The 14,016-nt window shown below is 38.2% G+C and overlaps 1 protein-coding gene across 1 annotated transcript in view; it reads right to left on the bottom strand.

Moving 5' to 3' along the window:
* Positions 1 to 14,016, bottom strand: part of PAK2 (p21 protein (Cdc42/Rac)-activated kinase 2) — a 98,213-nt gene that overhangs the window by 52,488 nt on the left and 31,709 nt on the right. The window contains exon 2 of the mRNA XM_008567483.1: positions 8,437 to 8,644. Within this exon, the coding sequence (XP_008565705.1) occupies positions 8,437 to 8,623 (187 nt within the window). The 5' untranslated portion in view covers positions 8,624 to 8,644. The remainder of the gene's footprint in view (positions 1 to 8,436; positions 8,645 to 14,016) is intronic.

Below are 14,016 nucleotides of genomic sequence, written 5' to 3' on the forward strand. Positions count from 1 at the left end.
ACAGTGAGGAAAACCCTCCAAGACCTGGATATTCAAGACAGCCACATAGAAGGAAGAGGGAAACTCCTGACCAGGACAGTCACAGAAAGTGGAGAACCCATGCACTGCTGGGACAAAGGAAGGGAGGGTGCTGGTGGCTGACACTCCCACTGCAGATGACTGCAAACCAGGCTGCAGGATAAATGCACAGCCCTTGAGGACAATAAGCCCAACTTGTGGAACAGGTAAGAGCCTACATGACTGTATTTTCCCAGAGGGGAACTACACAGAGTCACCCCCTCCCGCTTGATCCTGGACTGCCACTGGACATTGCTATTTTAGGATAGTAGCTAGGGGCGCTCAGAGCCCTGCCAACCCAACCCAGTAGCTCCCAACACCCTGGCAGAGAGCAGGTGGGGGTGTTGCTGGTTGCCTAGCTATACACCATTTTTCCCCCAGGAGCTCAGAGCCCTGCCCAACCCAATGCCCTGCCCCCACCTCAGTGGACAGCGAGCAGGGTCTGTGGTGCTCCCCTGTGCCAATGCCTGGATCCATACCCTCCTACTCTGGAAGGTGAGAGGTCTGCCTGATGCAGCAAGCCCACTAACATCAGCAGAGACTGTGTTGGGGGTGTGCAAGCCAGCACTTACTACCATGCTTACCCAGAACCAAACCCACAAAGCCCAATCTAACTATCAATATAAAACACTTCAACAGGTGAAAGTCTCTCCCCTCAAAAACCACTCCGAAAATTAAAAGAAGTGACAATACCACCAGATGCCCAGACACCAATGCAGAGATATGAGAAGCACGAAAAAAAGGAAAACATGACACCCTCAAAGACAGACTATAATTCTCCAATACCAGACCCCAAACAACAGGAAACTGGTGAATTGCTTGAAGATGAATCCCAAAAGCAATATTAAGGAAGCTCAATATGATGGATGGAAAAAGTAGATAAAAATCACAATAAAGTAAAAACCAAAAACCAAAAACCAATCTAGGACATGTATGAGAAATTCTACAAAGAGAAACAATAAAAAAGAAACAAGCAGAAATCATTGAACTTAAGAATTTATTCAACAAAATAAAAAACATAACCAACAGCATAAGCAGAAGGCTACAATAAGCAGAAGAAATAATTTCTGAATCAGAAAACAGGCTTTTAACACAGTTGGACCAGAAAAAAAAAATTAAAAAAAAAAAAAAAAGCCTTTTCTGCGATCTTTCTGATAACCTTAAGCATACAAATATCTGTATTATGGGTGTACTGGAAGGGGAAGAGAAAGGAAAAGGCACTGAAAGCCTATTTAACGAAATAATAGCCGAAAACTTCCCAAATATTGGGAGAGATATGGTCTCCCAGGGCCAAGAAGCTCAAAGATCCCCAAACATATTTAACCCAAAAAGAACCTCCCTGAGACACATTATAGTCAAACTGTCAAAAGTCAAAGACAGAGAAAGAATTCTAAAAACAGCAAGAGGAAAGCATCAAATCACCTATAAGGGAATCCCCATCAGGATAACAGAAGACTTCTCAACAGAAACCCCACAGGCCAGGAGAAAGTGAGAGGACATACTCAAAGGGCTAAAAGAATAAAACTACCAAACTATACCCAGCAAAGCTCTTCTTCAGAAATGAAGGAGAAATAGTATCTTTTCCAGAGAAACAAAAACTGCAGGAATTTATCACAAGACTGGTCCCTCAACAAATCCTCAAGGGAGACCTACACCTAGAATCAAAAAAGCAATATACATCACCATAAATACATGAGAAAAAAATAAAAACCACTAGTAGAACAAACAAAAGAGAAAGGGAAAGAAAATGTATCTTATTAGTACAAAAAAACACCAAAGAGCAAAGACAAACAATAGAAGAAAAAGAAAGGAATAACAGAAATGTAAAACCACCATAAAAAATTAATAAAATGGCAGGAACAAGGCAATATCTTTCAATAACAATCCTGAATGTAAATGGATTAAATGTCCCCACTTAAAAGATACAGACTAGCTGAGGGGATTAAAAAACTAGACCTAACTATACGCCTATAAGAAACTCACTTCACCAAGAGAGACACACAGACTAATAGAGAAGGGATGGAAAAAGATATTTCAGGCAAATGGAAACCAAACTGAGCAGGAGGAGCTGCCACAATTTTATCAGATAAAATAGACTTCAAGAACTGTAAAAAGAGACAAAGGATATTATATAATGATAAAAGGATCAATGCAGCAAGAAGATGTAACAATCATAAATATAATGCACCCAACATCAGAGCACTGAGATATAAAACAACTGTTATTGTATCAAAGGGGGAAATAGACCCCAACACAGTAATTGTTGGGGTCTATTTAACATGCTGCTCTTAGCACTGGACAGATCATCTAGACAAAAAATTAGCACAGAAATATTGGGTTTAAACAGCACTTCAGACCAAATGGACTTGACAGATATTTACAGAACATCTCATCCAGCAACTACAGAATATACATTCTTCTCATCAGCACAAGGATCATTCTGTAGGACAGACCACATGTTAGGCCCCAAAGTAAGTCTTGACAAATTTTAAAAGACTCAAATCATATCATGTAAATTTTCAGACCATAATGGAATAAAATTAGAAATTAACAAAGAAAACTTTGGAAACTGTACAAATATTTGGAAATTAAACAACATGTTCCTGAACAACCAATGGGTCAAAGGATAAAGCAGGAAATCAAAACATTCCTTGAAACAAATGAAAATACATGCACAACTTACCAAAACCTATGGAATACTGCAAAAGCAGTACTAAGAGGGAAGTTTATTGTAATAAATGTTTACATCAAAAGAACAGAAAGACTTCAAATAAACAACCTAACATTACACCTCAAAGAACTAGAAAAACAATCCAATCCAATCCAAAAATTAGCAGACAGAAAGAAATAAGAGCAGAATTAAGTGAAACAGAAACCAAAAGAATGATACAAAAGATGAATGAAACAAAAAGTTGTTTAAACAAAGTAGACAAACCATTAGCTAGACTAACTGAAAAAAAGACCCAAATAACAAAAATATAGACAGAAAGAAATAAGAGCAGAATTAAGTGAAACAGAAACCAAAAGAATGATACAAAAGATGAATGAAACAAAAAGTTGTTTGAGAACATAAACAAAGTAGACAAACCATTAGCTAGACTAACTGAAAAAAAGACCCAAATAACAAAAATAAGAAATGAAAAAGGAGACATCACAACCAGTATCACATAAATACAAATAATCATGAGAGACTATTATAAACAACAAAATGCCAACAAATTTGAAAATCTGGAGGAAATGGTTAAATTTCTGGTCTCATACAAACTACCAAGACTGAACCAAGAAGAAACAGAAAACATGAACAGATTACTAATGAGCAACAAGACTGAAGCAATAATCAGTAGTCTTCCAACAAAGAAAAGCCTGGGATTGGATGGCTTCACTACCGAATTCTACCAAACTTCTGAAGAAAAATCCTTTTCAAACTCTTCCTAAAAACTGAAACAGAGGCCATTCTCCCAAACACATTCTATGAGGCCAGCACGATGCTGATACCAAAATCAGACAAAGACATAACACAAAAAGAAAAGTATAGGCCAATATCCTTGATGAACACAGCTGCAAAAATCCTCAACAAAATATTAGCAAACAGAATATAACAGCACACCAAAAAGATGATACGCCATGGTCAAGTGGGATTCATCCTAGGGAGGCAAGGATGGTTTAACATCGCAAATCAATAAATGTGATATAATTATCTCAACAGATGCAAAGAAAGCATCTGACAAAATTCAACATCCCTTCATGATAAGGATTCTCAATACAATAGGTGTAAGGAAAGTATCTCAACACAATAAAACCCATATATGACAAACCAACTGCCAACATCATCCTGAATGGGGAAAAACTGAAAACTCCTCTAAGAACAGAAACAAGACAAGGATGCCCACTCTTGCCACTCCTATTCAACACAGTATTGGAAGTACTAACCAGGGCAATCAGGCAAGAGAAAGAAAGGGCATCCAGATAGGAAAAGACAAAGTCTGATTGTCCCTTTTCACAGATGACATGATCTTATACATAGAAAAACCTAAAAACTCAACCAAAAAACTTCTAGAGTTGATAAACACATTCAAAAAAGTTGCACGATACAAAATAAATACACAAAAATCAGTAGCATTTTTATACACCAACAGTGAACTAGCAGAAAAAGAAATGAAGAAAGCAAGCCCATTTACAATAGCTACTAAAAGAATAAAATACTTAGGAATAAATTTAACCACAGAGGCGAAAGATATCTACAATGAGAACTACAAAACACTCCTGAAAGAAATTAAAAAGGACACCAAAGATGGAAAAGCATTCCATGTTCGTGGATTAAAAGAATAAATATTGTTAAAATGTCCATACTACCCAAAGCAATCTACAGATTTAATGCAATCCCCATCAAAATACCAATGATGTTCTTCACAGAAATAGAAAAAACAATCCTAACATTCATACAGAACAAAAGACCCCGAATAGCAAAAGCAATCCTGAGCAAAATAAATAAATAAAGCCGGAGGTATTACACTACCTATACTACAAAGCTGTAGTAACCAAAACAACGTGGTACTGGCATAAAACAAACACATGGACCACTGGAACAGAATAAAGAACCCAGAAATTAACCCAGGTACTTACAGCCAACTGATGTTTGACAAAGGCACCAAGAACATACACTGAGGAAAGGACATCCTCTTCAATAAATGGTACTGGGAAAACTGGATATCCATATGTAGAAGAATGAAAGTAGACCTGCACCTCTTGCCATATTATCAAAATCAACTCAAAATGGATTAAAGACTTTTAAATATAAGACCCAAAACTATAAAACTCCTAAAAGGAAACAGAGGAAATACTTCAGGATGTAGGACTGCATAAAGACTTTATGAGTAAGACCTCAAAAGCACAAGAAACAAAAAATAAGCAAATGGGATTTATGTCAAAGTAAAAACTTCTTTTTTTTGTGTGTGTGTGTCCTGCAACGGATCGCAACCCTCGGTGTTGCGCCCGCACCTCGCTCAGCCAGTGAGCGGGAACCGGTCTGTATGTGGGATCCGAACCCTCGGCGGGAGTGCCGCCGCGCTCCCAAGCGGCGCACTGCAGCAGTGCGCCACCGGGCTGGCCCCAAAGTAAAAACTTCTGCACAGCAAATGAAACAATCAACAGAGTGAAAAAGCCGACAGAATGGAAGAAAATATCTGCAAACTATACATCGACAAGGGATTAATATCCAGAATATACAAGGAACTTGAACAACTTCACAGTAAAAAAACAAATAATCCAATTAAAAAATGGGCCAAGGTGCTGAATAGACATTTCTCAAAAGAAGACATACAAATGGCCAACAAGTGTATGAAAAAATGCTCAACATCACTAATGATCAAGAAAATGCAAATCGAAACCACACTGTGATATTATTTCACCCCAGTTGAACTGGCTATTATCAAAAACACAGAGGGGCCGGCCCGGTGGCGCACTGCTACAGTGCGCCGCTTGGGAAGCGCGGCGGCGCTCCCGCTGAGGGTTCGGATCCCACATGCAGACCGGTTCCCGCTCACTGGCTGAGCGAGGTGTGGGCGCAGCACCAAGGGTTGCGATCCCGTTGCCGGTCCCGGTCCGGTACGGGCGCGACACTGAGGGTTGCGATCCGTTGCCGGACACGAAAAAAGACAAAAAGGAAAAAAAAAAAAACACAGAGAGTAACAAATGCTGGTGAGGAAGCTTAAGAAAGGGGAACTCTTATACACTCTTGGTGAGACTGTAAATTAGTACAGTCACTATGAAAAACAGAATGGTCATTTCTCAAACAACTACAGATAAAATTAACATATGATCCAGCAATCTCACTACTTGGAATATACCCAAAGGAATGAAAACCATCAAGTTAAAGGGATACCTGCACACCCATGTTCATTTACAGTAGCCAAGCTATGTAACCAAACCTAAATGTCCATTAACGGATGACTGGATAATGAAAATGTGGTGTATATGCACAATGATATACCACTCAGCCATAAAAAAGAATGAAATTCTGCCATTTGCAGCAGCATGGATGAGTGTGGAAATTTTTATTAAGTGAAACAAACCAGGCACAGAAAGAGAAATATCACATGCCTTCACTCATAAGTGGGAGCTAAAAAATAAATGAAAGAAAGAAAAAAGAGAAACAACAATCAAAGTAAGTTGAACTTTTGGGCCGGCCCCGTGGCTCACTAGGGAGAGTGCAGTGCTGGGAGCACCGAGGCCACAGGTTCAGATCCTATACAGGGATGGCCGGCGCGCTAACTGGCTGAGTGTGGGTGCGGACCGTGCCGAGGGTTGTGATCCTCTTACCGGGGACACACACACACACACTCTTGAACTTTCGGGTTCAGATCCTATACAGGGATGGCCGGCGCGCTAACTGGCTGAGTGTGGGTGCAGACCGTGCCGAGGGTTGTGATCCTCTTACCGGGGACACACACACACACACTCTTGAACTTTCAGAAGCAGACAACAGAACTGTGGTTGCTAGAGGTCGGATATTTTGATATTTGTAAATTTTATCTAAAAAATAAAGAGTCAAGTGGAGGCAAAATAATGATAGTTGTTGAAGCTGAATGATAGGGTTAGTAACACTTCTATTTACTTTGTATGTATATGTTTGACATTTTCTATAACAGAAGTTTATTTTTATCTTTTTTAATTGAAACAATTGCTTGTATGTATCTGTGGGGTACCACGTTGAATATCAATACCTGTGTGCAATATGTGATGCTCAAATCAGGATGATAATAGAAGTTTTATAAGAGAAAGAAAAAAAGGAATTGGACAAAGTTTTTTTAAAAAAAAGCTTCTAAAATTTTAAAATTAGCACTAAAAAGTTCTCAGACCTTGGTTATAAACACAAGAAAACAAAGACTACAGAAATCACCAAAAAAAATTAATAGCAATTATAGATATCAGGAACTAAATAAACCTAATTGCAATTAGAGCTGTTGGGAAAATACAATAATTTAATCAGACTCCCCTCGCCTCAGGGCCAGCTAGGGGTGGTTCAGTAAGCATTGTGTGTGGGGGGTGGGGTAGGGGGTGATGGAGCAAGTGCATCTGGTGTTTACTACTGGAGGCGGCCGCCATCGTAAGGCCATGCTTTTCCAAACCCATGGCTCCAAGGACCTTTTCGGCCAGTTACCTAGCTCATTAGACCTGCGTGTAAGGGATCTGGTGACCCAGCCCGACGTTTGAAGGGCTGGTGACCCAGTCTTGAGGGGTCTGGGAGCTCCAGACGCAGCACTAGCTCAACAATTGGCCCAGTCAGAAGGATTAGGGGCAGGTAAAAGAGCCTTACAACTGGCGTGGTCACCTAGCTTTACAATTGGCGTCACAAACGGGAGTAAGAACTAGACAATTGGTGCTGTGAGGATTGCAGACATTAGCAGTAGCCAGACAAGAGCCATCTCTAGGAGACCAGTATCCTCACCCTCTCTTTGTTAGAGGGGACCTTGAGTTAGCCACAGGTGAAAAGTAATTCTGGGAGAAAGAGAAAGAGTGGGTTTGGTAAAGGAGAGTAACACTGGAAGATTCTTAAAATGATCAGAGAGATGAGTATGTTCTTCTGCATTTATGTGAATATGTATTCAATTTTCTCAAAAACCCTACCATTATCCAAAGTCAAGTACTGGACTGTTTACACTTTTTCTTTTCTTTTGTTTCATTTTATGGCCTTCTTTTCCCCTCTCCAAGGCTATCCCCAAGTATATTTTATCCTATCTTGAGCACTCCCCTACCCCACCTGGGATTCTGGTTCTCCACTGGCAATTTCAACTCTTTCAGCAATTTCTTCTGGTACTAATCTCCACAATTTTAAAAACTGTGTTTATACTGCCATTTTTTGTTTCTCCCACTTTAAATTTACTAACTTACTATTATGAAAGATGAGGATTTAGCACTCTCTAGCAAACACTTCTTTGCTCTCTCCCCATGCATAATTTTTGGTTCATTGCCCAAGGTCTCAAAAAATGAAAGAGATTAATGTAAAAATTCATTGGCCATTACACATAACAACTGTACAGTTTCACTCTTTTTATCACAGTTTAAAAGAAATTTTATTTTTTGTCCTTTTTTTTTTTGAGACCGGCCGCACTGCGCTCAGCCAGTGAGCGCTGTGAGCAACCCGGTCATCCCTATATAGGATCCGAACCTGCGGCGGGAGCGCTGCTGCACTCCCAGCGCCGCACTCTCCCGAGTGCGCCACGGGCTCGGCCCTAAAAGAAACTTTTTAACAGTGCTTATATATTAGTATTAATTGTTTTCTTAGATCTGTTCACTGTTTTCATCATAAAAAATTCTAACATGGGTAACATACCGAAATATACCAACATTGAGCCCCTTGAAACCACAAGAGCTGTTTACCTTTCTCTGTGCCTGAGAATATGGAGATGATTTTATTTCTGGGCTTTTTTTCTTCTGGAACAGAGGGCAAAGGTTTCAAACTGTGATTAGCTGACAAAGGGTCTTTGCCTCCAGTGCTAAAAATGGTACTGCTCATTCTCACAGGAGGTGCTGGAGGCTTGTCTTCCAATTCTCCGTTATCAGACATGATTCAGAATTATGAAATGGCCTGAAACAGATACGCCAAAAAACCACACAATTAATAACAAGGTAAAAAACAGTATGGACAAGCACAAAACAGTAATAATTACCCCCCTGCCACAACTCCAAATTAGAAAATGTTGTTATTCATTTAGAGTGACATTTGGAAAAATCGATGTGTAAAGATGTAACTGTTTATCAAAAAGGCAATCTCCCCCAACAAAGTTAGTAAATGTTTAGCTGAGGGAATGTTTGAAAAGCCAAGTGGAGGGGCCAGCCTGTGGCTCATTCGGGAGAGTGCGGTGCTGATAATACCAAGGCCACGGGTTCGGATCCCATATAGGGATGGCCAGTTTGCTCACTGGGTGAGCGTGGTGCTGACAACACCAAGTCAAGGGTTAAGATCCCCTTACTGGTCATCTTTAAAAAAAAAGAAAAAAAAAAAAAAAGCGAAGTGGAAAGCATGATTATACTAACATATTAAAAGCTATTCACCTAATCAATTAATTCTAAGAGACCGTTCTGACAGAAAGACAACATGGAATCCTAAAAAAAAAAAGAATTTCAAAGAGGAAGAATATGTCCTGATCACCCAATCATAGGACATCTCTGGTAGGTCTATCTCTAGAGCAGAGATGGATGCTTGGCTATTAAACCTATCAACCAACACCCTCCCAATCTGATTTCCATGCACACCAGCTTCATGATTATAACTTAGCCTTCACATAAACTTTCCTAAAGGATTCCTAAAAGAATGTGCCACTGATGCAATATTTGGTCTCTGAAAACATGATTCTAATTTACACACGTCAGTCTCTTTTGGGTTTTGCAGACAGTCAGATGGAACTTGATCAATCTGGATACACTGACAAAATTAAATCCAGAGCATGGCTGAGAACCAGAGTACGGCCACAACCCCAAGGTTCTGTCAACCTGGAATGCCTGTGCAGGCAGTCAGGTAGCCTCTCTTATCTACACAGCTAACTCAGTGGAAACTTCAACCTTTTTTATGCCTCTAAAAAAGTGGATTTCACCATTTAAAATGAGCAGTAAAAGAAACTCAATTTACATGAGTTCTGATACAAAAGTGTATATTAGGAAACAATACATTTCCTCATTAAACAAGGTTTTTAGTGGTAACTGGATCTTGATTTGATTATAAGGTCATTTAATGTATTTAAGTGAACAAAACTTTGTATATGTACAATGAAAAGAAGGCCAAATTAATTTAGAGAAAGTTAAAAATAAATTTTTAATTTTAATTTTATTCAGTTTGAATGCTAGTACCTGAAGAAAAGCAGGTATATAAAGGGCACTTCAAAAAAGCTCGTGGAAAAATAGCATTGAAAGATAATACGAATCCTTCCATGAACTTTTTGAAGTACTCTTGTTATTTAAGAAAAATTAAAGAATGAAGAGAGTATTATACCTAATTCCATTCCAAATCTTACACTTTTGTTTTCCTTGATAGAGTATGTCACTAACACTACTGTATATTTTATCTGTCAAAATGGTGATTATTGGGCCGGCCCGGTGGCGCACTGCTATAGTGCGCCACTTGGGAGTGCGGCGGCGCTCCCGCCGAGGGTTCGGATCCCACATACAGACCGGTTCCCGCTCACTGGCTGAGCGAGGTGTGGGCGCAACACCAAGGGTTGCGATCCCATTGCCGGTCCCGGTCTGGTAAGGCGCGACACTGAGGGTTGCGATCCGTTGCCGGACACGAAAAAAGACAAAAAAAAAAGAAAAAAAGGAAAAAAAAAATGGTGATTATTTTTCAGCCAATGGAAGAAGAATGAGAGAAGATATAAAGGAGGAAAAAAAGGAAAAAAAAAAATGGTGATTATTTTTCAGCCAATGGAAGAAGAATGAGAGAAGATATAAAGGAGGAAAAATATGCATTCCTAGGGGTAACTAGCTAGGGAAGGGCCAAGAAAAGGAAGTAAAAAAGAACTATATCTGTGTTTGAGAAAGACTGCTGGGTCCAAAAAAGAAATTATTTGAGGATCTCAAAGAGCTTTTGTTTATAAGTCTTTTGTTTATGCGTTTTATTTAGTGAGAAGACTGGCATTATTTTACACTGCTGCAAATCCTTTTAATATTTGGCTTAATAGAAGACAGCTGGATTATTATATCTGCTTCTACATTCAATCTGTTGTGCTATGTTGTTTTGGCTGAAGTTTATGAAAAAAATCTGGTCTTACACAGCTATGGAGATGAAAAAGGGAGGAGTATTTTAACAGCTTTTAGATAATTGTGGATAGTCTTCTTTGATTATACCAAACAATCTTTCTAAAGGTTAGTTGTGGAATCTGAAACCATAGCAATAAACTTTTTGTACTGTTACATTAAACCCAGTGATTTCTCTTGAACTTTGAATAGATATTTTACCCACGCATAAATTTTCTGTCATGAATTTTTTAATAAAATATTGGCTCACTGGGTTTTTAAGATATTCCAAATGTTGACACATTTCATTATGCAATAAAAATAAAATTGCATTCTTTAATATTACCACTGATCTCCATCAGAAAAGTCTTTTAAATCCCACTTGACTGCTTGGAAAAAATGTTAAAAGAATGAAAAATTTTTTAAAAAGGAAAAAAAGTCAAGCATTGGGAAACTGTCAAATTTGAGATAGTAAATACAAGTTTTCTAAAATTCTAATTTTTGACTGAAACCTTAAATTTTATCAATAGCAACAAATTCTATTGCTTTATTCATTTTTTAGGAAATGTCTGCCAAATACCTAAGTCTGAACAACCAGAAATTCTAAGCCAGTTGTTCTTTCAAATAAAGATGGTGTTCCATGAAAAAAGGGGCTAGTTTATTTCACTTTCAAAAGTGGTTACCTGCAAGACAACCATTCATACTTTAGTAGGCAGAAGTACCTTATGAGTACTTACTACTTTGCTATATAGAATACTTAAAAAGTGAACTCAAAAGTAGAGATATAATAAGATTAATAATTTTATTGTTCCAGTAAGTACATTCTTAAGTAAAACTGGCTTGTCTTAAAAACTGCAAGTACATGGCCACTACCATGGCCTTGATTTGTGTTAAACTACCAGCAGTGTGACCTACTGCTGCTTTTACACTCAAAACATATATCAACACAGTGTGAAAGGCAAATCATTTTAGGACTATTATGAAAAAAGTTTTGACATCACGGACCGTAAGGGTACTGTAGACTACCCTTTGAAAATTGTTGTTTTAAAGTGTACCCCCTTCTCTATCCTTCACCCACATACCCCAATTCTTTCTGATGTTTTTTTGGGGTGGCAGAAGACCCACATTTATTTCATCCTATATTCTGTACAACACATTTTAACATAGGAAAAAGTAATCAATAGCAAGATTTCCAATCTAGGGTATAAAAACCTACTCAATTTTTAACATAGTGTAACAGTATTTATCATATTGCTTTTTGTTACAATATCAGAAAGATCAGTAGACTTCTATGAATTAGCCAGAGAGACACTAAATGTCATTTATATAAGAAGCAACACTAAATTCTAAGCAAATTATTTTATACAGCAATTTTCAGAACACAGCATTTTCTAATACTTAGGTTATTCCTAAAAATTCTTTTCTACTACTCAATTTTAATATACTGTGCAGTAACTTTTTTACTTTCTGCACAAATTCAATCCAATAGAACTAAAGAGGAGCCATGTTTCAGAACATTTTTGGTGGGAACTGGCTGGACAGGTTAGTTAGAGTGTGGTGCTGATAACACCAAGGTCCAATGTTTGATCCCTGTACCAGCCAGCCACCAAAAAAAAAAAAAAACAACAACAAAAATAATACTTTTGGTGACTACACACTATAAAGTTGAATTAGCTGTGTCTCAAGAAAATCCCAATTAACATGGCTTAAAATTTTAGCAATTTGCCTAAAAATACCCAAATTTAGTATTAAGCACATGAATCATAGATGCCCCTAAAGAAATTACTCAAGATGACAAATATGACAGCAACAATTCTAAGTAATATGTCACATAAGTGATTAGATCTTAGTAAATATAAGCATAACCCTTAATATAATACTGATGCCTCTGCCAGCTTAACTGAAGACTTTGTCACTTCATCTCAGGGTTTCCCTAACTTGGTCTCTATGTCTTCACTGTCATTCAGAGGAAGTTAGAAAAACCTCTAACTAGGTTCCTAAAGAGTTTCTGTGTGTTTTTTGTAGTTGTTGTTACTATAGTTTACAGAAAGAAGTTAGAATTGGTTAAATAGACTTTAATTATCATGCACAAAGTTGACTAAAATAACATATGATATCACTCTCCCTGGCTACACCTTCCTCAGCAGCTGCCCATAACCTACAGTCTAAGGACTAAACTCTGGCATTTAGGGCCATTTAACTCCAAACTACTGAATCAATCTTATCTCACATGAATGAACCACACAAATCCTATTCTGCATGCTCCCCAAATATACCAGACTTTGTTGACCTAAATCATTTTTTTGTTTATATTTCTCCATTCCTAATTTTTCTTCATCCTTTTATCTACCCAACCAAATCTTTCAAGGTTCAGTAAAAATTATTTCCTATGTAAGGTCATTCCTAGCTATCCCTGCTCAAAACAATACCTAACATCCTCTGAACTTGTGTTACACAGAAAAATAAATTCGGAGTATTACAATGATAAAGGATTAGAGTTCATCTGGTCCATCTCCCTTATTTTGTATGTGAAAGAACTAACCCACCAACAAGTAAGTGGTTTGCTTATAGTCACACAAATCAAATTACTAACAAAGCTAAGAGTAGAATTCAAGTTTCCTAACAAACCTTAACTTCATGCTCTTTTTTCTTACTTATGCTAATTACAACTGTGCATTAATTTATTGTTTAATGTGTTTTTCCTGCCCAAGATTCCAAGCAGTTCAAAGGCAGGAACTTTGCAGGTATTAGAAAATAATGTTTACTGGGGCTGGCCCGGTGGCGCACTGCTACAGTGCGCCGCTTGGGAGTGTGGCGGTGCTCCCGCCGAGGGTTCGGATCCCACATATGGACTGGTTCCCGCTCACTGGCTGAGCGAGGTGCGGGTGCAGCACCGAGGTTTGCGATCCCGTTGCCGGTCCCGGTCCGGTGCGGGCGCGACACTGAGGGTTGCGATCCGTTGCCGGACACGAAAAAAAGACAAAAAGGAAAAAAAAAAAGAAAATAATGTTTACTGACTTATAGTACCACACTCAGTCCCCAGATGAAATACTATTCCTCTTGAATTTATTAGGTCCTTTATCAAACAGCATTTCACTAGACAATTGATTAAAATAACATAATAATACCCTATATTAACAAAAATATCTTTGGAAAGATTTACACTTTCCCCTCAGCTGATTCATGGCGTTAGTCTCTTTTCCATAAAGCAGTATTTTTTTTTTTTTTTTT

This window comes from Galeopterus variegatus, unplaced genomic scaffold, assembly GCF_000696425.1.
Source record: "Galeopterus variegatus unplaced genomic scaffold, G_variegatus-3.0.2 Scaffold322, whole genome shotgun sequence".
Classification (NCBI taxonomy): domain Eukaryota; kingdom Metazoa; phylum Chordata; class Mammalia; order Dermoptera; family Cynocephalidae; genus Galeopterus; species Galeopterus variegatus.